This window comes from Anabas testudineus, chromosome 17 (assembly GCF_900324465.2).
Source record: "Anabas testudineus chromosome 17, fAnaTes1.2, whole genome shotgun sequence".
NCBI classification, from domain to species: domain Eukaryota; kingdom Metazoa; phylum Chordata; class Actinopteri; order Anabantiformes; family Anabantidae; genus Anabas; species Anabas testudineus.
This window is the reverse complement of record NC_046626.1, coordinates 18,950,003-18,977,699: the sequence shown is the minus strand read 5'-3', so window position 1 is coordinate 18,977,699 and position 27,697 is coordinate 18,950,003. Positions and strand designations below refer to the sequence as shown.

The 27,697-nt window shown below is 39.6% G+C and overlaps 1 protein-coding gene across 1 annotated transcript in view; it reads right to left on the bottom strand.

Moving 5' to 3' along the window:
- Positions 1-26,009, bottom strand: part of tmeff1a (transmembrane protein with EGF-like and two follistatin-like domains 1a) — a 67,122-nt gene extending 41,113 nt beyond the window's left edge. Inside the window, exon 1 of the mRNA XM_026374881.1 lies at positions 25,311-26,009. Within this exon, the coding sequence (XP_026230666.1) occupies positions 25,311-25,470 (160 nt within the window). The 5' untranslated portion in view covers positions 25,471-26,009. The remainder of the gene's footprint in view (positions 1-25,310) is intronic.
- Positions 26,010-27,697: the final 1,688 nt, after the last annotated feature.

The following is a 27,697-nucleotide window of genomic DNA, read 5'->3' as shown; positions in this document are numbered from 1 at the left end:
CACAGATTTATGGAAAACCTGAAACTATTGAGCACAGCTTTTGATTCACGGAGAAGTTATTCCACTGGAAAAATGAAATAGTCCAAAAATGTTCAAGGACGCTACAAATAGTCCACGAGGGTGAAGTTGTGATCATTTAAAACCACACAAATAACAATTTTATCTTCATTAACTACTACTAATTGGCTTCCAAAATTTATTTTAATTAGTTTTTAGAATAAATTACTGCAAATAAACACTGTTTTTTTTGGTAAAAAATGTTTTGGACAGGAAAACATCATGTTTTTAACACTCAAAAATGAAATTAAATTCAATACAGGTTTTAAGGCGGCCTCCAAAATGTCAGCACTTTCACGCTGACAATTTATTTATTTATTTTTTGGCTGACATTGTACAACACAAGAACAAAAAAGACATGACTTGGGTGTAATAGAAAAGATCATCATCACTCCAGTCATGAACCTATATTTGTTTCTTCTACTGGTTCTATTACATTTCCTGCATGCAGTGTATCCATGGATGTCCAGAAAACTATGACTAGATTACTTTAATGCTGAAGAAAACAGCCGTTATGGTACATTGAAGATAATATAAATATAAATTCTAAAGCAAATTACTGCAATCAGCTGCTAAAGGCTTTAAAGTACCTTAATCGTCTCCATGATTTGTGTGTCACACATATTCCTGCTGCCGCACCTGCAGAACCGTCTATATGAGAGAATAAATCAACAGCCAAGCTACACTAACGTCTGGTTGTTTTCATGTTTCTCTTTAACATAATTTAAGTTTTACATCCTGACTAAAGCTTAAGAAGGGGATGAGAGGCTTAATCTTTGAATTGAAGGAATCGTCGCTTGAGGTGGGCGTCTAAATTCGTCTCTGCATCGTCACTGTCTCTAAACTGTAACCTGCAGCTGCTTGAAACGGCCACTCAGGTGTGACAAGCCAGTTGCATTGACTCATTATCCAGCTCAGTACATTCATGAAATAAAACTCAGTGAAATGTACTTTATCTTGGCGCCCACACATCTGCCCGTGGCTGACAGCGCTCACCTGCAGTCTGTTTACTGAGCGAACACACAGGGCAGAGCTTTCTGCCGCTTCCCGTCACCTCAATCTGATGATGCTTTAATTATGTTTCTATTAAAATCGTTTTCCTTTTAAATCTTCAGTCACGGACACAGTTTTCTTTATGATCCCAGTGACTCCAGTCATCACAGTTATTAACAAAAATGTTCCAGTTATCTCAAAAAAACATTGTTCCCGTCTCACTGTTGTTGAATACAGAGTAAATATGTCAGCAGATTAATAAAACACCACCTAGGCACAGAGAGAATTTGTCAAAGGGCTCCTCTATTCACATTCCTAAAGCCATTTGATGCTTTTAAAGTGTCATTTTAAAATAGTGGCTATATAAAAAGTTTAATGGAAAAAATAAGAGCGATGTCCTTAAAGCAAAAAATGCTCGGGATGTTCATCACTCAATTTATTTGTTGTTACTGTTTATGGGAAAAGCTATTCACAGACGTGTGCCACACTAAACCATAAATCTGCATGTACTTTATTAGCAGGAAGCGTTCTACTTTGCCTGACTTATAGGACCATTATACAGACTCACATTATGTGCAGTTAAAGCAGCAGGGCGGTGAGTATTTTTCAGCCAATTTGATTTCGCCCCACACCGTGCTGAACAGCAGGACCTGCAGGCAGGAAGCAGGCAGGGATCAGGTCTAGATTTGGCTTAAATCTAAGGGTTTTAAACCATGTTTTCTGGCTATGGCTTAAAACATGCTTCCAGAAGGTGACAGCAATGATGGCATAGGAGGCGCAGATCTACAGGTGGGCAACAGGGGGCAGCTGCTCCCTCTGAACGACTTGCCTAATTAAAAAACTTAAAAATTATTGTTGATTGATTTTTGATTGTTGAAACCTTACCGATACAATTTTAGGTGATTCACTGATAAAAAATACATGACGTAAAAAACTATAAAACACACATTTTAGAACCCATTAAATAGAGAACTTAGAAACATAACATAAAACAAATTATCTCTAGAGAATTCAATGAGCTTCTGTAGAGACATGCAGTTTGCATATTATTTATATCAGTTATATAACCTCTGTCAAATAATGGAAGTCAAGTATTGAAGTATTGAAGTCAACTCCATATGACTGTATGATTACTGTGATTGTTAAAGGGGTTAAAAATATTATGCATATTATGCATGGTGTGCAGAACAATCTACATAATACATAGTTGCTCCTATAATTTTTGTCCTATGACCTTAGCAATGGATAAAACAAGGTGACTGGTGTCAACTTGGGTTCTGGGAAACTGTTGTAGACATTAAACAAAAAGAATAAAAACATAAAGGTGTAAATTATACTTCAGTGCCCAGATAGATGTTGAATTTTTCAGGCTTTAATTAGAAATATTTATTTGGTGATGATCAAACTCTCCATAAGAAGCTTATCATCCAGCATAAGAACCTGGCAGTGGCAGTATCATGATTAGGGCCTGCTTCGCTGCCTCTTGACCAGGGCAGCTTGCATCATTACAAGTAAATTCTACAGGTAAATGTCAACTGAAGGTCAAGAGAAAACCAAATTCACATTTCCTTCGCCCAAAGAATAGGGAATAGTTAAAATTATGTTAAAACAAACACACAGGCAGCACTACATGTCAAAACAGGTTTTAAATGCACAAATGGGATGTTTAAAAAAACAAAACAAACAAAAAAAAAGAGACTGTCAGACTGGTAATTAATCTGATTCACCATCGGGTATCAGATCTGAGCTTTACAGAAGCAGTGAGGAGGAAGACAGAAACAGAAGTGGTGGAAATAATGATAGTTTCTACATATCCAACAGAAAGTCAGGATGGTTTCAGAGGAGACTTGTCAAGGTGAAAGACTTTAAGTGCAGAGGGATTTGGAGTGACCTCAGGCCTTACAGCCTGGAAGATACAGTAAAGTCTGTGAGATAGTGTGTAGGGAGGGTAGGGAGGTAGGGCGGGGTTGGACAGGCTGACAGAGTGAGAGATTCACGACTTAACTTTTGACACTTTTATCTGAAGCGTAAGCAGCAGATGCCTTCAGGAAATGGCTTTCAAACAGGCTACCATGTGTTCAGTGCTGCTCACACTGTGCTTTCATTTGTATAAACAAACTAATAAGATGTGAAGCAGATTTGACAAATGACAGCCGCTTTAAAACACCAACATAAACAACATTATACAGTCATGTTGGTGTAGTATGTGACTTATGTGACAGCAGTGTGTTTTAATATCCATCCATCACCATCCATCCTTCTTTTGTTCTCTACCCTCCTGGTGCCTGGATTATTCAAGCTGCTGGTTCTGCAGATCTTCCTGCATCCTCTAATGCAATCTGCAGCCAACTCTCAGGAGACCGAAAATCAGAACAAAACAAAACATGAAAAGAGGCCGAGGCCGAAAGAGAGGGAAAAAACCACGAGCACTTACAGTCAGACAGAAAACAACAGGACTAGAACTGACAAACGGCTAATTACTCGCAGAGATTCAAAGAAGTTCCAGCAGCAAGTTAAAAAATATGAACACAGAGAAGCATCAGCAGTGTATATGGATATCGTCAGTTGGCTGTCCAGTGTAATTGATGGCCATAGAAGAAGACCCCCAACCTTGAGGATTGTGAGGATTCAATGCAAGCAGCAACCAATAAGAAAAACTCCTCCAGCCTAAACAGACTTACAGTGTACGTTGTCACTTACTTCACCTCTAACAGCCCATGCGAACATCTGTAAATAGCATAATGTAATAATAATAATAGCAGCTGGCTGGGCTCTTGTCGTCAAGGAAACAATCATAAACATGCAGTTACAGTTCTGGGACCGTCACAGATTACACGGTTTGGTCTATTAAAGAGGTCGTGGTTTAGCTTAAAGCGAGTACTTCTTTAATGGCACAGACATCTGTTGTCATGGTTACAATAATAGATGGTTAAAGATGTAAACCATCGCGGTTAAAACACACGTCATCGTGAACGTTGCCCTCTTGTCTTTTTGGACCCATCCATCCACAGTACATCCACTACAGTGACACGGACTGTCACACGTTTGTTGGGTACTGTTTTCAGCAGCAGACTAATCCACATTTGGTCTCAAGTGAGCATTAGTGGCAGCAGGATGGTGTGTGTGAGTTAGAATAACCTACAGTGTGTGAGTTATAATGAAGAATATAATGTAATGCCACATGTGCAGTAGTTTTTGGTGGATAAAGCGCTCTATGGCAGAGGTATAACACCTCTGGATTATTTTTACAAAGGGAAATAACAACTGCATTTAAACCGGTGATCTCTCCGTCTCCAGATGTTTCCAGTCTGGAGATACAGCTGCACTAAACACTGGAAGGATGTAAAACCAGAAACGCGCTTCATCACCATCTCCATCCTCTTCTTCATCACATCACTGCCGGCTGTGAATCAGCTCATGTGTCATCCTCTTCAACTCCCTCCACCCCCGCAAACCGCCGTGCAATTTGCATAATTGCAGCCCCATAGCTTCATACAGTGTAATTTGTCTCAATATGATGATGACTTGTGAATTAGCACAGCAGCGAGTGCAGCTTACAGTATGTTAGTGTTATTTTTCCCCTCATGGGGAGGTGTTGTTTGCAGCTTCCTTTTCATTGTAAAGAGCTACTTCACCCTCCAACCACTCTGGTTTTTGTCTGTAATCATAAAATGCTTCATTCACTGCTTACTATAAAATAACTATAAAACACAACTTTAATGTGGAAATATTTTACTTTTTGATCTGCAGCCGACTACATTTACTTTTTCCAATCTATTGAGCTGATGTACCATGAAGCGAGTGACTTTATTCATTTCCACCTGCATTAACCTGCAAAAGATCTCATCATCTGAACAACATCAAGAGGCAGATTTTGCCTATTTAATAGCAGATTGGAAAAGTAATATAAGATCTACAGGAATAAAAACACACGTCTTTGCTCGAATGGCAGCATGAGGACAGATGTGGATCAAACAAGAAAGAGGAGGAACAAATCTGGACTAGAAACACTCAAAACAACATGTTTACTGCCAAATATTTACGGCTGTTTACTGTATCTTACAGAGGAAACAACATGAGTGACAACTGGTGTTTGTGGGAAAGAAACTTTTTGAAGTCAGATACAAATGTTACCTAAATAGATGTGACATCGAAAGGAAAAAAAAAACACCCTCGATCTAAATGTGTTTGTGTGGAGTCGTCAGAGGGGGAGAAATAACTAAAAATATTTAAAGGAAGTACTGTAACTCCATACAGACACAGGAAATTAGAATGAAAGAGCACGTAGTGTTGAGGTTAGTGCTCGTAGGAAAGACAAGAACAAACACACAGAAGATGGGATGTGATGCAAACCCGAAGAGGAAGGACAAAGAATTCACATGTGAATGATGAGTGGCCAAATATCAGCATCATCATTATGAGTGGAAGAAGCTTCCCAGTTCTTCATGCATGGATTAACAGATTAGCCAGATGACATTAGTGTTTCTGGATCTGCTGGTTCATCCAGAATCATGTGAAGCTTTTTGTCCTGGCAACATATCCACACAACTCAAATCTAGCAGATTTATTCTCAGGCTTAAACAAGATAGCGTCTCAGATTTGAACAGTGTTAGACCAGAACTTCCAGCTACAGACGCTGCGTGTCTAAATGATCCAATTCAACATCAGGAGATGTGAGTTTGTATGTTGTAAGTGTTGCACAATGCAACAGTGCATAGCTCTAAACAGCAGATTCCTCTGTCACAGGCAGCAAAGTGTGCACACTAACAGGTCAACTCAAACTGTATTTTTAATATAACCTCCATTTCTTTCTATTTTATTTATGTTAATTATTACTTCTAGGGTTCTTCTGCTGCAGGCTATGTACAGATCTGGTCTTTCCCTTTGATTTCTGTGCAATAAATCTGTTTTGTTTTTGTGGAGAAGTGCTGCTTTTACTGTGGAAAGCTCTTCAGAGAGTCTGCACACAGAGCCAAACAGAAAAAGAGAGGGGCTTTTGTCCTCCTCCAGGCATTTCTCACAGACTGTTTATGGCCTCTCTGCATGTTGAGACTGTTTATGAGCCTCGTGGATGCTGCTGTCTGGAGCCCATGAGCATGCTACCAACCCAAAAATCTGCTACAGCCTCGCTTTGCTCTCGAGGTGCCTGAAATACAAAGAACGTACAACAAGCTTCTTGACAGGAACAGCGCATTTAGAAACGTTAATTATAAAACGGATGCATTTAGTTTAACGCAGCTGTCTCCAAGTGAAACAGCCTTCACAGCTAAACAGAGGGTTGTCTTGGTTTTGTGGATCATCTTGCATTTGCATTTCCAATTTCCAGCTCTGAGGTTGTTTTCCTTCTTTTGAACCGTCGGTCAAATTCCTCATCGCCTCTTAACCTAAGCAATCACATACATCTCTCTGTCAAAGTGTTAACGGCTCTGCAGAGATAGAGATTTTCTCCCCCTGATATTGATTCTGAAGCGGCGTCACACAACCAGATGTGAGTGCCGTTCGATTTGATTATACAGCTTTGATTTGATGCGCGACATCGGTCCGTCTCATCTGGAAGACAAAAGAGAGATTTAGCTCTCAGATGCTAAAGACTCAAACCCTCCCGCTGCGGCCAGTCTCCTGCTGGAACAATAAACCTCAGTGAAGAAGCTGACTTGCTGTGATAAACAAGTGGCGAGACGCAAACCACAAACAGAATGAAATCCGTTGAAAGCAGCAGAGACTGCAGAGAGTCCGTGAAAAGATGAGATTCAAGAGCGCAACCAACTTTCTTGTATCATCAGTCAGAGTCAGACAGGACAGACCTTTTAATAACAGATGCGAACTCAGCCTAGAGGCTCCATCCTGACCACAACTACCAATAAAATATTTATGCAGATCTGGGTAAATATAAAACGTTCTTGGGAATAAGGAAGACATTTTTTTAAAAAAGAACATTTTGTTCATTTCCTGTAAACTATATTTTATTACAGTGGGATGTTCACACTGATGTCAGATGATCAAATCAAACAGCTCTTTGAAAAAACTGAGATACAGGTCACATAAATAAAATCTAACTTGTGTATGGAGCTGGTGACGATGAGCTTGTTAGCTTAGCTGAGCGAAGATACTGGAAACAGAGGGAAACGGTGTCTGCGTAATGACTAAATGTAGGTCATCATCTGTGCTGATGTTGTGATCTAAAGCTTTTATTCATTAGTTAAAACTAAGAGACGTTGCAAACTGATTCCACACAGCCAGTTCATTGGCTGGTTCACAGACAGGGTTTAATGTCGAAACAGTTTTTGTGTTAAAATACTAATTTTTCTTGGATTAATTAGGAAAATCATAACAGTGACAATGGTTGTGAGTTGCTGCTTTAATCTACTGAGCATTTATTGAACAAGTGAATAAGAGGGAAATAAATGGAAACCAATGGCAACCGGGAAAGCCAGAAAACACATTCAGACATCTCAAACACAGCAATGTGCTTATGAAGAATGTAAAAAGACTAATTATGTCTTTTAAACGTTTAAGACATCTGTTCAAACCCGATCACCAGATCATCAAGCTTGATCATCTTAATCTTCCGAATCCTAATCTCTGAGCCAACACGCTGACAGATTTATATAAGGTACTTTCTTCGAGGTTCCTCCCCCTCCTGCGTTGTTGCAGCATTGAATGGATTCGCCCGAAGAGTCAGCGATGCGAGACTAATCAGGTCCCATTCTGATTCTGGGCACAGCGGAGGATACCAGACCCCAGTCCCCAAGCTCAACCAGTAAACCAGCAGGTGATTTGCACTTGATGCATTTTAATTGGTGCACAAAGAGCTACTGCACTGTGTGCTGTGGGCTGTAAAATGCGTCTCACCCTCTACAGCTCCTGATTCGGAGGTAACAGAAGCCTTCGGATGCTGCTGTGGGTTTACAGATGCACATGACCCTGCCTCAAGCTCGAGGCTCTTCCTCCGTCCACAATCAATGAGAGTGAAAGCTAACCCTGAGCACTGCGGCGGCTAATGGCTTCACAACACACCCTGCAGAGAATATGAGCCTCTGAGACTCACGGTGACAAAGACTGAGAACAATAAAAGAATGTTGGTTAGCTGCAGACATGCATAACAACAAACCACAGTAAGGATGATGTATGACGTCTGCAGAGCTAAAACACAGCAGCGCTAAATTATGTATCACCTCTGGCAGGAAAATATTGGTTCAATCAATTCCTACAGAATAAATAAATGCATGAATTGGCCTCCATGTCTCATTTTGCCATGCTGGATTTATCACTCTAAGCAAGAAGCTGCTCTTCATCCTTCGGCTAATAACAAGAGTGATGGGACATAAAGGCTGAGTTCAGTCTTCATGACGGTGCAGGAGCCTTTCAGCTCACACACACCTTCTTTATAGTTTTATATTATATTCCTTGGGATAAAATTAATGCATGGCCTCATGTTGGCCTCAGGATTTGTTATAAACACTGTAATATGCTTAAATGTTTTTGCTGAATTAATTTTTCATGTAGAATTTGAGATGTTGAATAAGTGACTCATGTCGGTCATTAGTTATGCACAAAAGGGAGAAAATTAATGGTTTAATTAATGGATTATAATATATAAAAAAGTTTTAGGTATTATTTAATGAAGAAAAACCTATAATAATAGATTGGCCGACAACCCTAAGTTTTAACCTTAATTAAAAATACATGAAGGCACAAATATTTTAATGGAAAAACTAATGGATTATAATAGATTATAATATATTATTTAATTCCTAATTGAATTTCACCATTTCACAGGAAAATTTATCATCTAACATTAAGTCCAACTCTGAATTCCATGTTTTTTTATGTGTTTTAAAGGGGGAATGAATAAATGATTTAATGGACTTTTACAATGCTGAGGTGTTTTAGTGGGTATTCTGATTATAGGGGTTCATAACATTAATGCTTGTAGCCTTTGTCCAGAATTAAGGCTGCTTTTGCATGAGTTTTAACTTGAAGAATTAATGCATTAATAATAATTGCAGCTGCACCACAAGTCAAATTTAAGGCCCTTTAAATAATAGGAAAAACACATGTTGCCTCCAAATGGGACATTAATGGATTTTAGTATACAAAAGTATTTTTATTAGTTTCCTACCTGATTGTAAAAAGTACCAAATTTAAAAATGAGGACCTTCTATCATATGAATGCCATTAAAAGTAAGTAAAATCAATAAAGTCTCCTCTGAATGCAAATCTAAATGAAAAATTAAAGCTTTTAAAAAGAAACCGGGTGTATATATTATAATATTTAACTGATTCTTCCGTAAATAAAGTTCCATTAGTCTGCTGCTGCTTTTTAAACATATATAATCAAAGCTACAACATAGCAATAAATATGTCCGTTCCCTTTGGACGGGATTTTCATTTTGTGTTATCAATTATTTATCAAGATGAGCTTAGCTTCCTCATATAGTTGATATCTCACTTTGAAAACGGCAATCGAGTGAGCCACAGTGAGCTGGCCGGGTTGTGTTTGTCCATCCATCTCCCAGACACAGTTGTAAGCTTGAGTCATTGTTTCATGTTGACGGAAAGCCTGTTTCACAACCTTTGGGAGAAGACGACTTACAAAAAACAAAACATGCTCTAAAGCAGTGGAGGCAGACTGAGAATGTGTGTTCAAGGTTTAGTGAGACTGGGAGCCTGAAAACAAAGAAGACGGGTTCCTTTAATGCAGACACAACATGGGGGATGAAGCATCTTCTGTTACTATGTTGTTTTCCACATATCCACACATATTTAAAGCTAAACTTTAATTAATGAAACTAGTGGGATAATTATCACCAACTCTCTGTGGAGCAGTAGTGGACAGCTGAATGCAAACAAACTCCGAAAACCCTCTCAGCACCAAACTGCGGACAGACATCATTAGGTATTAGATGACAAGCACACATTAAGGAACTTTCCTCAGAAGTGTTATAAATAAAATAAAACACTGATAGATGTCGTTGTTATAAAACATTGAATGAAAATTGATGGTTTTCATTGGGGGTGTGATAATTTTCCAGAGTTCGGTTCAGACCTTGATTTTTAAGCCACGGTTCATTTCATACGCTGGGTTTTATTTGGTTTTTCCATTTTTGGATCTGGATCTGCAGGAGGTTTCTTCCATCAAAGGGAGTTGTTCTCTCCACTGTCAACACCTAGTGCTGCTCAACTGGGATTTGTTGGGTTTTATATATAGTTGTCTTGTTATATTCTGTAGTATCTTGATCCCACATTGTAAAGTTTCTTCAGATTACTTTTGTTGTGATTTGGTGCTGTATAAATAAACTGAAATAAAGAAAAAACTGCTTCATCTCTCATTTGGAAATGCTTCAGATTTGAATCAAACATCAGTGATTTGCAAGTTGCGTCAGAAACCCACAACAACAAAAAGTAGAACTGTGAATTGCATTTGTTCCACCACCTCAAGCACAAACACTCCCGAAATAAGGAGGAGATCATGGCAGATGTTACAGCAACAAAGTGATAAAGCTAATATCCCTTCATTTCAATTCAGAAATGTTTACTGCAGCTTGCCAGTGGAAATAAGTAAACTGAATAAATAGACAGAGACATGAAACCAATCCAGTGAATATTTTGTTGACCAGGAACCAGATCTAGAATCCAACCGAGACCAAACCAAATCATAACCTAGCATGAGTAATGTTTGAACAGGTGATCAACCTTGAAACTTGCCAATTAATCTTTCCAACTAGTCGTCCAAAATAAACAAAAATGTGTTTGCCGCCCTCCACAATAACAGAACACAGTTGGGTCTTTAAGCATTTCTAATAGAAAAAGTAAAATCTAACAGAAACAAAATATATAAATACTAAAATTAGCTAAACTAACTGGAGTAGTAAATTATGTGAAAGTGGATTCACACAGGTCAAATAAAGCTGAAATCACCGCGACCGATCAATCTTTCAAAGTTTGAAAGTGCAGAAGCCACTATCAGAATAAACATCCGCTGGCAAACGCAAACAGAAAGAATCTCATCCCATCACATTTCATGTGAGTAAAGCAGACACAGCTGCTTTCTGCAGTAAATACAGTCAGAGCTGAAGACGTCCTCTGGGGAGCTGGAGGTCTGAGAGTAAACAGAGCAGCAGATCATCTCCCGCTCCACAGGCTCTAATCAGGCTAAAACTAAATACTTTCAGTAGCCTAATATTGTTCTAAGAGCATATCAGCAGGGAGATGTGACCTTTAATCAGCATTAGGTTTACAGTGGCAGAGATGCATTTAGATGGTAAATGTCAATTTTAAACCAAGAAGATTTTGAAACTCAGACCAAAAAGTTTGGAAATGTCAGTAAAATTACAAATGTGAACAAATTCAGCAGAATCTATTTAAACTGGGAACCCTGTTGAGTTAGTTTTCTCATTTGTCACACAGTTTTTATGTGTTTGTGCAGGTGAGAGCCAGGTCCGTCCACCCTGTTCTTGAAGATCTGTATCTAAAGAACAGTGGCTATTTCTTCAAATTTGGGACAACTGTCAACTTGGACGCGGTAATGAACTGATTAGATTTTGGTCACAGTCAACTCATGTTCATCCAGTTCTTGTTGCGACTGTGATGTCTAAAAAATGCCTTTCTTCAAATTTGGCACTTGGGGGTTAATGATGAACTGATTAGACCTGACTGGCCTAGATCACTGTGACCTCATGTATGTACTTTGCATATCAATAACATATCTTAAACACACCTGGAAGGAATTTAATTACAAACATCTACTTGGACACATGCATAAACTTATTCGAATATAAGTCTGGCAAAACATAATGCAATGGGGTACGTCTAGTTATCTGAGGGATCAGATACTGATTGAGCTTGGGGGATTCAGATATGGCTTTGTCATGTATGAAATATATGTACGATAACCTACCATACCTATGATCGATCAAGTTACAACATACATAAAAGAATACCTTAAATATCAAACTGACTCTGGCTAGCGTTCGGTGTCTGCACTGATTCATGCCCTCGATGTGGTTTGGTGTAAAGATATCTTCTCTCACTACGAGATGTGAGGTAAAGCGAACAGTGTGAGGACTCTACTTTCTACAGTCTGCCGCTGTCTGCGAGGTAACACTAGCTAACAGCTGTCTGCAGATATCAGACTGACGTGTTGTCAACACAAACAGTGAAGATGAGTTAGTGAGCAGACTTTCAGTTTCTGTCCCGTCTGTGCTCAAAGTGATAATTAAAGTTGATGCCTGTATTTAGTCCAAGCATCTGCTATCGACAGTCGTGTAGCTATATTTTTAATTACTGTATGCATAACAATAACAATGAGGACGGTCTTACAGGTTTTATAATATTTTTGCTCCACTGTTTTGCACAGGTAGGTCTAGAAAGAATATAGACGTGTCATGTTTTAGTTGTTTTACTTTTGAAAAAGAGAAATGGGAAGAAAATGATGATACATCTGCTTCTGCTGCACTGATTTCACCCATTTGTTTTAACACTGAGTCTGATAGTGTTGGAGTACAATGGCTAACTACTTTATTATACAATATATACCATCTAAATAGTATGTCTTTATTTATTAACTTAGTGTTACTTCCATATAATGCACTCTGATTACTGTACTGTATGTTGTATTGTTTTATTTATATACCCCCATTTTACTCTTCCTTTTCTGGACAGCACTGTGCTGCACAACTGGTGTTTTTTTATTAAACATGCATCATATACAGCAGCAGCATGTTTAACAGCAGCGCCCTTTCTGGCCTCTGATTTAGACTGTGAGAAATTCGAGTCAGTGCAGTTGAGTCCTGTAGTTTCTGGTGTGTTTGTTATGTTCTTGTCACCGTTTGTGTTTATATTGTTTCTTCGTCTGCTTTAGTGCCACCAAGACAGATGACTCTAGTGTCACTGCACTCAACATGTAAAGTGATTCTCTGCTCCCGCAGCGTGGAAATTCAGACTGCTGTTCAATCCAACCTGACATGCAAACCGAAGCTAAATCACCACTCGTGTATTTAGCATTTTGATGAGCCCTATTTCATTTAATCAGGCCAACATTTCACAGGGAGAAACAGTCTTGGTGAAAGAGAGCAGCAGCGGTGTTGAGGCCGAGCTGCTCTAAATCTGACAAATGAGGCCTCCGCAATTTCACTGCCTTCATAAACCTGCCATTCACGCCTAATCTACAGAGCCATCGATGCACGCAGTATTACCTCCTGTAATTGACAGCCCACACATTAAGCCAATGTCACAAAAATCATTTTAATTTTCTCACTGAGGAGGTGGAGGTTGTCGCCAAATCTTAATTGTTCTTTTGGTTGGACGCCCAAATGTCCTGCGAGATTAAGACGTGTTACAAACCAATGTGCGAGTCGATGACAGCGGGTCTGAAACAGAGAGTTAGAGACGCTGTCAGGACGTGGAAGACATGTTTGTGTTATCACTGTGTTACTGTGCGGGTGACTTTCTTCACCTCTTACGTACATGGGCAGCACAGACTGTTGCATCGATGTGCCAACCTGCCTGAACAAAGCAGATAATAAGTCCTGAAAGTTCACTCTTTGTTTCATCTGCACAGGCCTTCAGATGATGTAACACGCCGTCTAGAGACCATGTTAGACATGCTCTTTGCTTGTCACCAGTGTTTGTTGTGCAGTTTAGCATATGGAAGTAATACTGTATGATTGAGCTGTTTATTTTTCAGGCCCTCACACTAATCTTTTACTCTGCTGTTAGATGCTACAGAGCAAATCTGATGACACCAAATTAACTTAGCAATGGCGTGATCTCACAAAACCAGTAGAAGAATGAACAGAAATGAAAAGACACAGATTTGTTGTATCTGTTTGACTTGGAAATGTAGAAATGTTAAACGTCGCATTGCATCATTATCTACATATGAGACTGGAAAAAAATAAAAACAAAAACAACTGGAGCTCAAGCATCTGTTGAATATACTGCAAACACAAAATGTTTCATGTTTGCTATGATACCATTAAATACAAACTTGCTCACTCCCATGGTCAACTTTACACATAGACTCACTCCTTTTGCATCATATTTGAATTCAGATGCAGAGTCCATCTGCATTTGGCATTATCTACACAACTACTGTGTTCATGTTTCATCCCAACACTGAGAGCTGAGTGTTAAACTAACATCTAAAGGATGGCAAACCCAGTCCACTGTCACCAAATACTGGCAATAATCACATGGGAACTATACTGTACTGTCACAGAAGATTACACACCCATCCACATTATACTTCCCCTCAAAGTTTTAAAGTATATTTCTACTAAAATATCTGAAAAAAGCTACAGTAGATACAGTGGCATTAATTACATATAAGCCTCTACCCCCTAAATATCAGGCATTGTCTCCATTGGAGTGAGACATCCTCCCCACTTTCTCAGGTTTAACACATTTTAAATTAAATTAAATTAAAAGGAAATCATATATACTGTAGTTCGGTCATTTTCACCATCTGTGCTTTTGTTTCTTTTTGAAGGAGGGAGTCTTAATTAGTTTTAGAGCTTTTTCTTTCACATCAGAAAAGTTGATAGTTGATAGTGGTTAAAAACATTATGGGTGGATGAAGTGATTTGAGCAGGGCAGTGATTAGCTGCCACCTCCTCCAGCACTACTGTTCTGAAGATGACCTGGCAGCGGAGACTGTGGCAGTCGAGAGAAAAGAGAAAAAAGACTCCACAAGAAGTGAAGGATCATATTCCTTCAGCAGAATCTCAGCCTGACTATAATTTCAACTCTGTGAGAGCGAGATCAAAGAGGAGGATCAATCCAACACTCGCTGCTCCAAACGTTCCCATCAATGGTCAGACAGTGTTAAGATTTACATTTTGGGGGTGAACTTGGAGTAAGGTCTCTGCTGAGTGAGAGAGCTCCGTTTGAAGTGCAAACATCAGCGTTTGATTGCAGCTGAGAGCCGGCGCTGCGGGGGGACGGAGGTGAGCAGGAGAAAGATGTGGTGTCGGCTCTGTGTGCACCTGAAGACCTGCAGGCGACAACTCACCTGAAGAGCTGCAGGATCACCTTACTGTGAGTCACTGCAGGGTCTGCACACTGCTAATCAAACACATGTAGAGACTGATGACATTCTGCGTCTCCATGAACTGACTGCAGAAATCCATGAGAAGCAGTTTTGTAGTGTTCGGCTTGTGCACATTTTCAGTTCAAATCTTTTCAACTTTGTTTTTCTCAACATGATGGTTTCTAGAGATTTTTGTCAGTAGCAGTCTTGTTGAAACAAAGAGCAGGAGCTTTCTAAACTGCTATGGAAAAAAGTCATGAAAACCCGTATGACTAAGTATTTTTTTGTAGTTGGAAATGCAATGTCAAATGTGTTGGATGGTCGACTAGTCTGGCTCAGACTGAAACATCTACACCACTGAATTTAGTACCATATGTATTCTTCTTGGGCACGATATGTATACTATACTATACTATACTATACTATACTATACTAAACTATACAGTTCTTTTTATGGTCGCTCTTGTGTTGGAATGCGACCATATCCCTGCAGCAGATGAGCGTTGATACTTGAACATCAGATGTGATGTTTAGGTCAGACTATTCTCTGTGTTATGCTCAGTGCTAACCACCTAGTTATTTTTTAGTTTATTCAAATCACACAAGTTAATAATCAGATAAAGAATATTACAGTGAATAACGACTGAGATTTCAAAAATCAAATCAAACATGAAAGTATTGCTGATGACTTAACTCTGGTTATGATTTATCTTTTTGGACAAACTGAAAGGTCCCTGAACTTTTTAATTGGATTTTGGATCTTACATTTTCCCTCAGGTAAATCTAAACTCCTAAAGTCAACTTCCAGATAAATAATTACAACTAACCACAACAAAGCTGCAAACTCTTTCCTGGCAGACAGCTGTGGCATCACCAAAGAGCACCTTGGCTTTATGGCACATTTTATCCTCCAGGTTAATTAAACTCCAAGAACCACAGCAGATTTAGAAAGTCCACATTCAGTCAGTTGACAAGCACCTTTTATTGCCTCATGAAAGACAATTAAAAGCATCTGTCACCCTTTAGCGCAGCAGATAATTGGTTTGCCCTAAACTCAGCTGGCAAAACTGATCGGTGGATAATTCCTTCTCAGCTGGAGAGAAGTGACGCCGAGAGACAGAGATATATCACTTAAAACGCATCGGAGGTTGAAGAAATATGGCCTCGAAAAATATAATCAGTCATTTGATTTTTAGGACACTTTCAGTCAAAAAAAAAATCAGGGAGGTGTTCAACCTTTTTTCTACTAGAACTCCAAAAACTAAGGGACGAGACAAACAATTCAAAACAGTCTGTCGTTCAAAATCGTAATATGTCAACACAGCATATAAAAATAAAGTATTAGCTTAGTTTAGTGAATTACAGTGGTCCCTTAGGTATTTGGTCAGAAACCAAACTACAGCATACATTAAAATATTGACCTGATGATGGCAATACTCATTCACACCAATCCATAACCAACCAAGGAGGAATGCTGAGTGGATAGTCAGAGTTATTATGAGTCATCCTCTTAAGCAAACAGCAAATATACAGTATATTTCCACATATCACAACCACATCATATGTTCTGGGATTAATTACATACATTCGCTGTAGCTGTTAGTAAAATAGCAATGCACTGTGGGGTGTAAGGGATTCAAACTAGGTAAAACAGGCCTACTATAGATAAATGTACACATGCAGGGGCGTTCACAAACTTAATAACTAATGATCCAAGTATGTTAAATGAAGCCAGGTCTAAAATTAAACAAAACCTGTTAACATGCTCCATATTTGCCTCCATGCTTCATTACATAACTACAACGCTTTTACAACCTTGAAACTGCTAAATTAACTCAACACAGTTCTCCAGACCTTGTGAAAAGTGTCTGCCTTCCAGATCAATGCTGTCAGGTCTCCCAGGACTTAAAACCTGCATTTTGTTGCGGGTTCCTGTCAGTCATGTAAGTGATGGTGGGTGTGAGCAGGCAATGATAGCAAAGAGAGAGCTGAACTATGATACCTCAGAGCCTCCAGTGATGAGGATGGGGGAGAGGAAACGTCCTTGACTGAGACGCAGGAGTAAAAAGCAGCCACAGGGGAAGTTTATCGTCTCTAGGTTCCACCAACTGCATGAAAAACCCAGCTCCAACACACTTCTGCTTCTAAATATACACTTTATAAAACCGCAAAGCAGACAACATGATTTGAGGTAGAAATCTGAATACAGAGCAACTCTTTCTCCTGTTAATCATCATCAAAAACCTTCAAATTCAATCCAAGGAACAAAAGGGGAAACAACTAAAGAGATTAAAGTTGACTAGAACTCATTAGTGGCAATAAAACTGATGTTACATTATCAAAAAAGTGAACCCAGTAAGCGAAGCGAGGAAAGAAAATATACTGTAATAATCGCACTGTGCTGTAATGGAAACAGTAAAACAAACAGGCTTGGGAAGCCATCAAAAGCAGAACGAGGAAATAAGCTGTACTCACATGACATCTCGTCAGCTTGCCAATTGTTGTTTTCATAACAATTTTTAGATCCTTAGACCAGAAAAAGTTCTGACATGCTGTATTTCTTTGCCAAGGACAAAAGTACTGTCAAGATTCATACAGAATTCAACTTCCACTGTCAGATGACACATTTTATTCTTCTTTGGCAGAGCTCAAACCACTTGGATTACCTCCTTTCTAACATGTTAAACCATTCTTGCTGAGCTGGCAGGTTATTTTCCCCATTTGTTTCAAGAAAATACATTTTAGGACTTAATTAGAAACAGAAATAACTTGGATGATTGGTTCTTCGCAGTTTTATAATCAGAGCCATGTTTCCGCTTTGATATGAGGTGTTATTACAGCTTCCATCCTGTCACTTGCTTCCTGTCATAAATAACGAATCCCTTGTGTCTCTGTTCAGATGCACATTTGTGCTGCCTGAAGCTCATCTGGGGTTGGTGGTCCTGCACTTGCCCACCCACTTTCCTCCCAATTGGAGGACGTCCTGCTTTTTTTTTCTTTACACCTATTTAAGATTGGGCCCTTTTATCTCTTTATTTTTTACCTGCAATGTTTAAAATCTTATTTGTACCTCTTTTTTGTCATGTGCTATGGTCACAAACGAAGCATTTGGAGGAACCACAGGCTATTTCTCATAGAAAACAGTTTTTATGATGTGTAAAACCATTAAAAATAGAGTTTAATAACAGCAGAAACACTCACTGTTGCCCGTCCTTGTGTTTAATAAAGCATCTGAAGAGTCATCAATCAACAGGATCTGCATGGAACTAGCAAAAACTGCCTGTTAAATTCTGGAGGTGGTATCGTTTCTGTGCCAAAAATATGATTAATGTTGTTAGTTCTGCGGGTGTCGGCTGTGGTTTGAATAAATTGACATTTTGTCATAAGAAAACAGAAAGCAGAAGGAACATCTCGTCATTTATCATACTTGTTTCTGCTCAATTATGAGAAATAAAACGGTTGTTAAACAGCATCCGTACACTCTCTCACCTGAAATTCAAGAGCTTCATCCAACTTTTACATCTTTTTTTTTGTTGTTTTTTTGGACTAAGTTTTCATAGAATTATGACAGAGTTTGCTGTTTATTAGTTGATATGACTTTTAGGTTTGAATGTTGGTAAAGTTGATGGCAGGGCAGTGAATGTTGTTGTTGGCAAAGATCAAGATAGTTTTTGATCAAAATAATAGTGTGCTTTTGTAAGGAAAGCCTGCTACCTGCTACCTAGCCTCCTACCACAACAATTCAGTAGGGTTGAGATCCAGTGACTGTGCTGGTAACTCCAATATAGACAGAACACAAGCTGATGCCTTCTTCGCTAATTAGTTTTGGATTAGTATGGAGCTGTCCTCTGGGTCATTTTCCTATTTTTGGACTGGCTCCAAGCAAGCACCATCCACAGGATATATTATGGCATAGATCCCTGCACAAAGCTTGCACTTTACCGCAACCAACGCAGCCCCAGATCATCACACTGCCTCCACCATGCTTGCCAGAGGGCATCAAGCATTCCTCCAGCAAAGCTGGTAGAAGAGTATGAGTCTGCATCTCATGAATGTCCTTTGTGAGCTAAACACCTAAAATGAATCTGTCTATAACAGCTCTATATTATTATAACTTATTAAGAACTTTATAACTAAGACATACATTGTTATCTATTTCTTTTTATTATTATTATTATTATTATTATTATTATTAATAATAATAATAATAATAATAATAATAATAATAATAATAATAATAATAATAATAATAATAATAATAATAATAATAATAATAATAATAAAATAATAATAATAATAATAATAATAAAATAATGGCTTTGTTAATTGGTTTTTGATGAAGAATGTTTAATGTTCTTTTTTAGAGACCTTCATTAGTCCCACAGTGGGGAAATTGCATTGTGGACAGGCAAGACAAGGGAGCAGCGGGAATCGAACCACCAACCCTGGGGTTTGTAGATAACTGCCCCCAACAACTGAGTCAGGGTAGCCCTATAAAGCTAGTGTCAAATCAGGCAATGAATAGATTTGTATTGCTTCTTTAATCAGTTTCATCTGTGTGTGTTCTATAATGTTTTCATGATCAATTAGGCTTAAATTGATAAACCTACATTGGAAAGAACAGGACTGTACATGTACATGTACACTGAGAAAAAGCCATTTCCTGTTCCGATAATTATTTACATTATCAGCAATATCTACATTGTAATTCTGATCAATTTGATGCTGATTTAATAGACAAAAATGTATTGTTTTTCAGAAACAAACATTTCTTAGAGACCCCAAACTTTTGAATGTTAGTGTAAAGTCATTGTTTTACACTAACTAAGCATTGTAATTCGTTCAACCTCTATGAAAGTTGTCCCACTGGAGTTTCTCATACAATGGTTTATCCTGGTTTTGTTTGCTAAAGGGCACAAATACACCCTCCATTCATTTACCTGCTTATTTCCCAGCAGCCTGAAGGCTGGTCTCAAGAGCCCTCTGCTGAATGACAACTAATTATTTGTGAGGGAGGCAGATATGTCAGCAAACAGGCCAAAGAACATTTTTCACACCAAAGAACTTTACGTCCTGCAGCGACGTCTGAACCACAACCATCGTTATCCACAACTGCCGCTACTTTTTAGCTTTCCACCTGCACAAATCTACAGCCTCACAGGAGGATTACTGAGGAGCTGATGTTGTTCTCATCATCAGCTGCTCTGGTTGAGAGCTCCTGCTAAATGGCCTGAGAGTACTACATAAACAGCGTCGACAGAACATCAATATTAATCTGCCGCACTGTTAATGTCAGACCTCCTGTTGAAATTTTAATCACGTCTGTTACAGAATATTTGTTGTGTACGCGAGTTTCCTTCAGCTAGACGTTGTGATGGAAGCTGATGGGGCTGACGAACATGGATGAGTCACCGAGCGTCCTCTATCAGCTAAGCCAGAAAGATTTCATGACTTTGAATGTCTCTCTGAGGAGGCGAGCTTCACACAGGGCCAAATTATACAGTAGGATTTCATTTATCTTGGCAAGGGTGAGTGAGTTGGTACATAATCTGACTCAGCTCTGATTAAGCTCGAGTGAAACTGCTCAACTGATTGAAGACACCTCAGACTAAACTAAAACACAACCTGCTCATACTGAAAGTCGAGTACTGCTTCCTCTTCTGACTGTGATTAATTAGAAAGCATCTCTGCTGTCAGTTCATTCTGTGGAACTGCAGAGGTGCAGCAAGAGGGCACAGCAAAAAATAAATAAATAAATAAAACCGCAGCGATGTACAGTTTACTTTATGACTTTTCACTTCATAACCACACACTGTACCTGTCATCTAGGCTCTCAGCCAAGTTCTGCCATTTTCTGAGATTTATTACAGAAACTAAAGCTGTTGAACTCAAGACTGGAGCAGGAAAAGTCTACAGAAATAAAACATCAATTAGGACTTTCGACTGGAGGAACTTCCGTATCCGATCCCTAACCTGGAGCTTCCCCTAATGTGAGCCTGTAAGGCAAAAGTGGTCACGTCTGGTTTGCTATTGCATTTTGTGTTAGTAGCTGTTTACAACAATACACGAGTAAGAGTGTGTGTTTTCACACTGTGCTTACACCAGTGTTTGAGATGAGACAGGTTACTTTCAACAAATCACAGGTGACAGCCCCACAAGCACTCGCTCCCTTGATTTACTGTAGTATTGCCTCCTACAGGGGGCTGAAATCTGGTTCCCCAAAACTGAGTCCAAAGCAGACTGATGGCAGTGGAAACTGAAGCAGAAGCTGAACCACGAAGGGAAAGTTCAGTTATTGGTAGATAAGTTGCAGCTGAACAACAGTCTGTAGCTTAGTTTGTTCTTGCTCTTCGATGTCACTTATCTACATCTCTCACGCAAAATGGACAATCAGCGCTCCAGACACCCAGTTCAACCAAATTCACAGTGTTTCAGTTAAGACTACGAAATCCTGCATCTGTAATCTGGCACGAAAATGTTCCTCCTACCAAGCTATCCACTTAGTACAATACATTTCACAGCTATAAATAGGGTAGACTGGTTAAATACAGTTAGTATCTTCTGCTTACCCTGCCTACCCTTGTAAGTCGCTTTGGATAAAAGCGTCTGTTAAATGACTAAATGTAAGCAGCATTTATAGTCATAGCCAAGATGATCAGGCTTATCTTACTACCCTGGGATTTGGTTTAAAAATAGGGGAAACAAGTTAATTCCTTGGACAGATATAAAAACAGATTTGGCCCAAACTCTTCTTTAAGTAAAACCTGAACTTCTTCTTTAAATTTATTTAGACAAGAGAAGATCTTAAGCAAGTAATAAGCTAAGAGGCAAAGTTTAAAGAACTTTGCAGACTATGATTTTGGAAGCAAGACCTAATGAGGTCTGGTATGCCGTTAATGAGAATGGGAATGTTGGACTTTAATGAGAGAAACAACACTCATTGAAAATTAGCATTTAATCCAATACAGAATTTTCTGCTCAAGAGGCAGAGTTAATATGTGTGCAATTGTATTAAAAGCAGCATTGTCCCAGGCCTATACTGGGTTTGTTTGTAGTTCATATACAGCTGGATATTTAAGAAACTCTAAATCTGCAAATCCTCTACACTAATTGCGCTGGGAAAAAGAAAATCACTTGAATGAAAATGGAAAAGACAGTAGCTGTAGATAAAACTGCCTTTAAATTCATTTGTGACGAAGATTCACAGGCACTGAAAACATAGAAACTTGCATTTTTAGTTAACATTTTACAGTATTGGGTAGTGTGCAGGATCAATTAATCAATTATGCATGTACCTTTATTTATATATGGTGAGTATAACTGAATAGAAGTTGTACATTCTACTATGATCTACCGACATGCGGTCTAAATCATTTGAGTCATGATGAGTCAGGGTGCTTCACAGTTGGTGACATAAACCAAATTTAGTGATAAAAATCACACGCACATGCTTTAAAAGATGCAGTAGCAAGACACCAGAGTACCAGAGGCTCAGACCATCACATCAGTCACTGATTTCTACCTGGAACACCTGCTGCATGAAACTAAACAGAAGAGGAGTACAAAACAAACACTGTTAGAAAGACCAGCTGTGTGCCCGCTGAGGGAGATATGGAGACGGCTGCATGTGTGCTGAACATGTGCCTCCGGAAGAACATGCTTCCCAAATCAAACGGCCTGTGCACCACAAAATTACACGGCAAAAACATGCGGAGGACAGAGCTGTGGTGTGAGCCAGCTGTCAGGAAAACCAACACGTGCAGAGCATTTACAGCTGACTTTGATGTGAGAGATTCACACTCAGATTCATATTCATTGATCTCATTTGTTCTCAGACATGAGAGCTGGACAGAACATCAATAACAAGCTGTTTCCGACAGAAGTTGACTTCTGTCTAAACGCTCCACAACAGGACAGTTCACCAATAATGGTTTGTCCAGGGCTGTGAAACAGCTGTCAATGTGCTAATGCTAATATTTTAGAACATGTCTGGGGACAACTCCACCCAGTATGCAACACATAGGGATGTCAGTGAATGTTAATCCAGAAGATAAAATACAAACAATGAAAAGAAAAAAGTATTTTACTGCATTAGCAAACATGTGTCACATCAGATTTAAAGTTCTGTGTCCATCTACCCCGTCCTACGCAGACTTCTGGACTTCATTTATTACCTTATAGCTCTTAGAGACTAAGGTTTGAGTCTGATGTGACACACACATTTGTGATTTGCTTTAATATTACTGCAATATACTCTGACAGATAGTAAAAACACTATTTGCAATCACGTTTGTATGCTGCTGTATTGATATCTAATATTTATTATGTGTATACTATTCTTTCCCTTCAGAGTTTTGATTAAATATTAAAAAGAGAAAAACTGTAGTCATGTAAATGAGTGTTAGCTGTCACTCTGTAGTGTCTGGAATAACCCACCTCAGTCATGTTTTATTAATGAATCACTGAATTGCCTTTTCTGCCACTCCTTTCAGTGTTTGCATTGAGAGATGGAGTATTTTCCAAACAGACAAGCTCACTGCGATCCTGATCTCTGCTCTCACACGGAGAGCATAATGCAATATTCTGCAGAGGCAAATGAAAATGTTCCAAGTCACTACCCAAACCAAATACCTTGATTCCTTTTTCTTTTTTTTCTTAGCACAGAAAGTCTAATTCACACTCCAGCTTCTTTATGCTTGGCAATAACCTTGTTGCACCATAGTGAATCTTGATACTAGTATGTAAAGATAATGGACTGCACTGCTTTCAAACTGTTGTTCATCTGAAAACTGAAGAAAAGGCTTTTAAAGTCGCAGGAGGAACGAACAAAATTGCTTGTGGCACTTTTTTTTGGAATCAGCAGGACGCTGGAGTCAGACTTTGAAGGGAAAATACAGCCCTGGAGAAGCATCAAGCATTTACAGCAAACCATCATTCACCAGTATTATGAGTGTAATGTAAAACAGTGTGTGGAGAGTACACTTAGAGCATTTTGACATCAGCTATGAATTTCTTAAAGGGTAGAATTTGAAACCTGTAGTTTAGGTTTATTGGTTCATTGAAATCTGGGCAAAGAACAGGGGGTCTGGGTGAAGGTACAAATGCAAGTAACAACATTTTTTCCACACTGTTTTTGTTGTCAAGTCCCGAACTCAGAGCCAAACCAACGATGTGTTTGTCTCAACAATCGGACTCACAGTTCGGAGCTCACTGGTTCCTGTCAAAGATGTAAATAGTCCAACTTTAATGTTTAATTAGCTTTTTTAAAATATGATATATCTCAGAATCTATTGTGTACAAACATGTTTACACTTTTTTATAAATAAATGTCTTTAAAACTCTTTAAAACTGCTTCCTATATTATACAGAACTAAAATTAGCCTTCAGTTACAGTTTGCATGCCGTCTTTGTTCATTGTGCTCCTCGATTGCGCTACACACGTTAAATTGAGTTTATTGGTGATGAAATGTACTCGGTACTTATACTTGAATGTCCTGACAAGCAAAAAGACAGAAAGGCACATTATTGAACTGCGAAAACTTTAAGTACTATAGATTAAATATTTTAACTGAATAAAACAACACGATTGGTTACAAATACTGTCAGCAGAAAAATATCAGACATCACTTAACATGACCATCCAACCATTATAATAAATATATGTATATGCAATATATAAACACACAATTAGTGCAACAGTACTGGTGTAATGTCATTATAAACTCACTCACAACTCCCTGTGGGGGTATATGTTATCGCACTACAGCAGATTAAAATACATCTTCCCCATTCAATCCCACTGCTCATTGTAATATTGATTTTTCACCATCATGCAGAAGTATTAATGTGATTCCCGAGCTGTCAGTCAGCTGGAAACTAATGACGGATCACACAGAGACCAGTAAAGACATGAGACGTTCGAGACCATATTAAAGTCCCTATAATTAGACTCGTCTGATACATTATGAGAAGTAAAGGTCACTGTAAACTCAACTGGGCACAGCAGAAGCACCATATTAACATATTAAAGGAGATTTAAGTCCCTAAGGGAGATGATTTATAATCCTGATTACGTGCAGGATTACAGCAGCAGCATGCTGGTTCGCCAACATTACATCAAGGTTATGGCGATTTATTTTTCATTGAAGTGGTCACTGTAGAAAGTGCACGGTGCGCACAGCCAGAGCAGACGCGTCACCCCGGTAAAGCATGACAGCAGCTCTCCTACCTGTGCAGTCCTTCCCTTTGCCTTTGCACTCTCCGCTCTGGGGGTTATAAGACGCCCGAGCCTCCGACAGGTAGAGCAGCACAGACAGCAGCCAGGCGCACACCAGGTACCGGACAACCCCTCCGGGACGCCCGGGACGCCTCCCAGGGCCTGACAGCATGATTATGATGATCCAACCTCCAGACACCGGCGGACAAACCAGTCGGTTCAAGTGAAAAGGGGTGCAAACAATTTAGCGTAATCCCGAGTGGAGCAGGTTGAGATGTAACAGAAAACACCCCTGCTGCCCCACGCTGTGTCCCGCAGGAAGGAGAGCACCAAAGGTCGGAAGGAAGAGACCAGAAACAGAGCAGAAGTCTGTGGTGAAGATGGAATAATGTGCAGAGAGCGCCTCGACTGATTCCGCGTTCAGGAAGCCTCGGAGGCGGTCCGGTTTGTCCAGGGTGGAAGCAGAGGAGGCAGCGGCAGCATCCTCGCCATCCGTTCTTCCGTCGCACCAAAACTCCGCGTTTTCTTAAGGCAGATTTATCTAAAGCTACTCATATCTGTCAGATGTCGCACATGCAGCGATCCTCCACGTCCCGGTTCCCAGTCAGCGTGATTATCAGGACGCGCCGGCTGCGTCGCGGCAGTGAAGCGGCTCAAGGTTCCGGCGGAGCGGAGCTGCGGTGCGTAAAGAGAGCAGCAGCTGCAACCACAACAAAGAGACCCGAACTGAGGAGGAGAGGACAGACAGGGGAGTCACGTGAGAGGATGCAACACTCCCCTCCACCTCCACGCCCCTAACGCCCGCGCACACGCACGCACGCACCTTAAACACGAATGAAACCGCACAATGCAGAAAAGCCGCAATAACTATAAAGTGTTTTAAATGCAGATCCAGGTCAAAGCACTGCAGTGACACCGTGTAAACACTGAGCAGCTCATCTTTAACCAATCTGAACAATTAAGAAATAATTCTCAGGGTATTAGGCAGATACAGACATGGAAATATGTTTTATTAAGAGTAAATATAACTATGTTAGACAGTCGTGGCATGTCAGAGGTAAGATTATTAACACAATAAGAGAAGAGAGTGTTTTTATTGTTAAATATGTTGAATGTAACTTGTTTTATTTTGGAGAGATACCCTCCATAACTTATCCTAATGTGGTGACTTACTGTAAAAGCCTCCTGTTCCAGTGCCTCCTTCTAACCCAACCATCATACGCTCTGTATGTCAGTGTGAAAGGGAACTTCTTTAAGAGGCCACCGGTTTTGACCATGGATGTATGGTTCTGTGACAGCTTCAGTATTTGACGCACTGCGTGGGTTGATTTCTGGTCTCATGCTGCAGATAGCTTGATTCCCCAAAGGCTGCATATTGTTGCTCTACGTCTCCAAACAAAGAAACTGTTCAACTCCCCTCTGTTGCTCTTTCTGAGGCTTCTTCCATCTATTAAAAATATTTTTCTTATCCCACACAAGTGTCTACGGATGTGATACAGATTGTAAAGCTCCTTGAGACAAATTATTTGCGACATTAATTTATATAAATGAATCGATCAAGTCATGTTAGAAACTTCTGTACAGTCAGAGTTTCTGTTTTAGTTGAGTGTTTAAACCACTGTATCATCATGTGGGCCAACACCTGAGCTGGATGTTTAAACGGGAGCTTGTGCGACTCCGTATGCTGCCTGTTTTGACTGGATTAATATTTACACAGCCCAGATTGCCTCACAGATCCATTTTGGGTTCTGCTGGCACTCCACCAAGATGGACTAGTGCACTAATTTAGCACGCCACCTTTCATCCAGCTGCTGTTAGTTTGTCTTCTCTCCATCACGCTCAGGTTTTAGATTCTCCCTCCCCCCTCCTCCACCTCACATTCAGCAGCAGCAGCGATAGCATTGAGTCCTCTGTGGTGCTGTTGGACATGGTTGGTTCCACGCTGGCGACTCTAACAGCTCTCCTGGGCGCTATCACTGCTTGCCAGACGGCAGAATGGAGCAAGCCTGTTCTAAATCACTCACAACACCACTGATTAGCTTCTTAGACGAGGTTAAAGACCTTCAAGAAGGTGTGGAAAAGGGGACCAGAGTCTTCCCTGATCTATTTAACTTCAGGCCGATATTGAGCCGAAGATCAGAGAAACTGTGGAAGTTTAAAATCAGAGTAATGAAAAGAACAAGTTAACTTTGCAGCAATCTGATAAATAAAGATGCTCAGACAAATGGACTTTTGGAACATCCCCTCATCTCTGTCTCCTCTGACACAATGATAACATTCAGATTTAGACACAGCAGCATGTGGTGAGCATGACTTACTGCTTTGTTATGAGCATGAATCTGTGTTTATGGAAGAGCTGCTTCAAAAATAGCTTTAAACAAAATGTGACATATACAAAA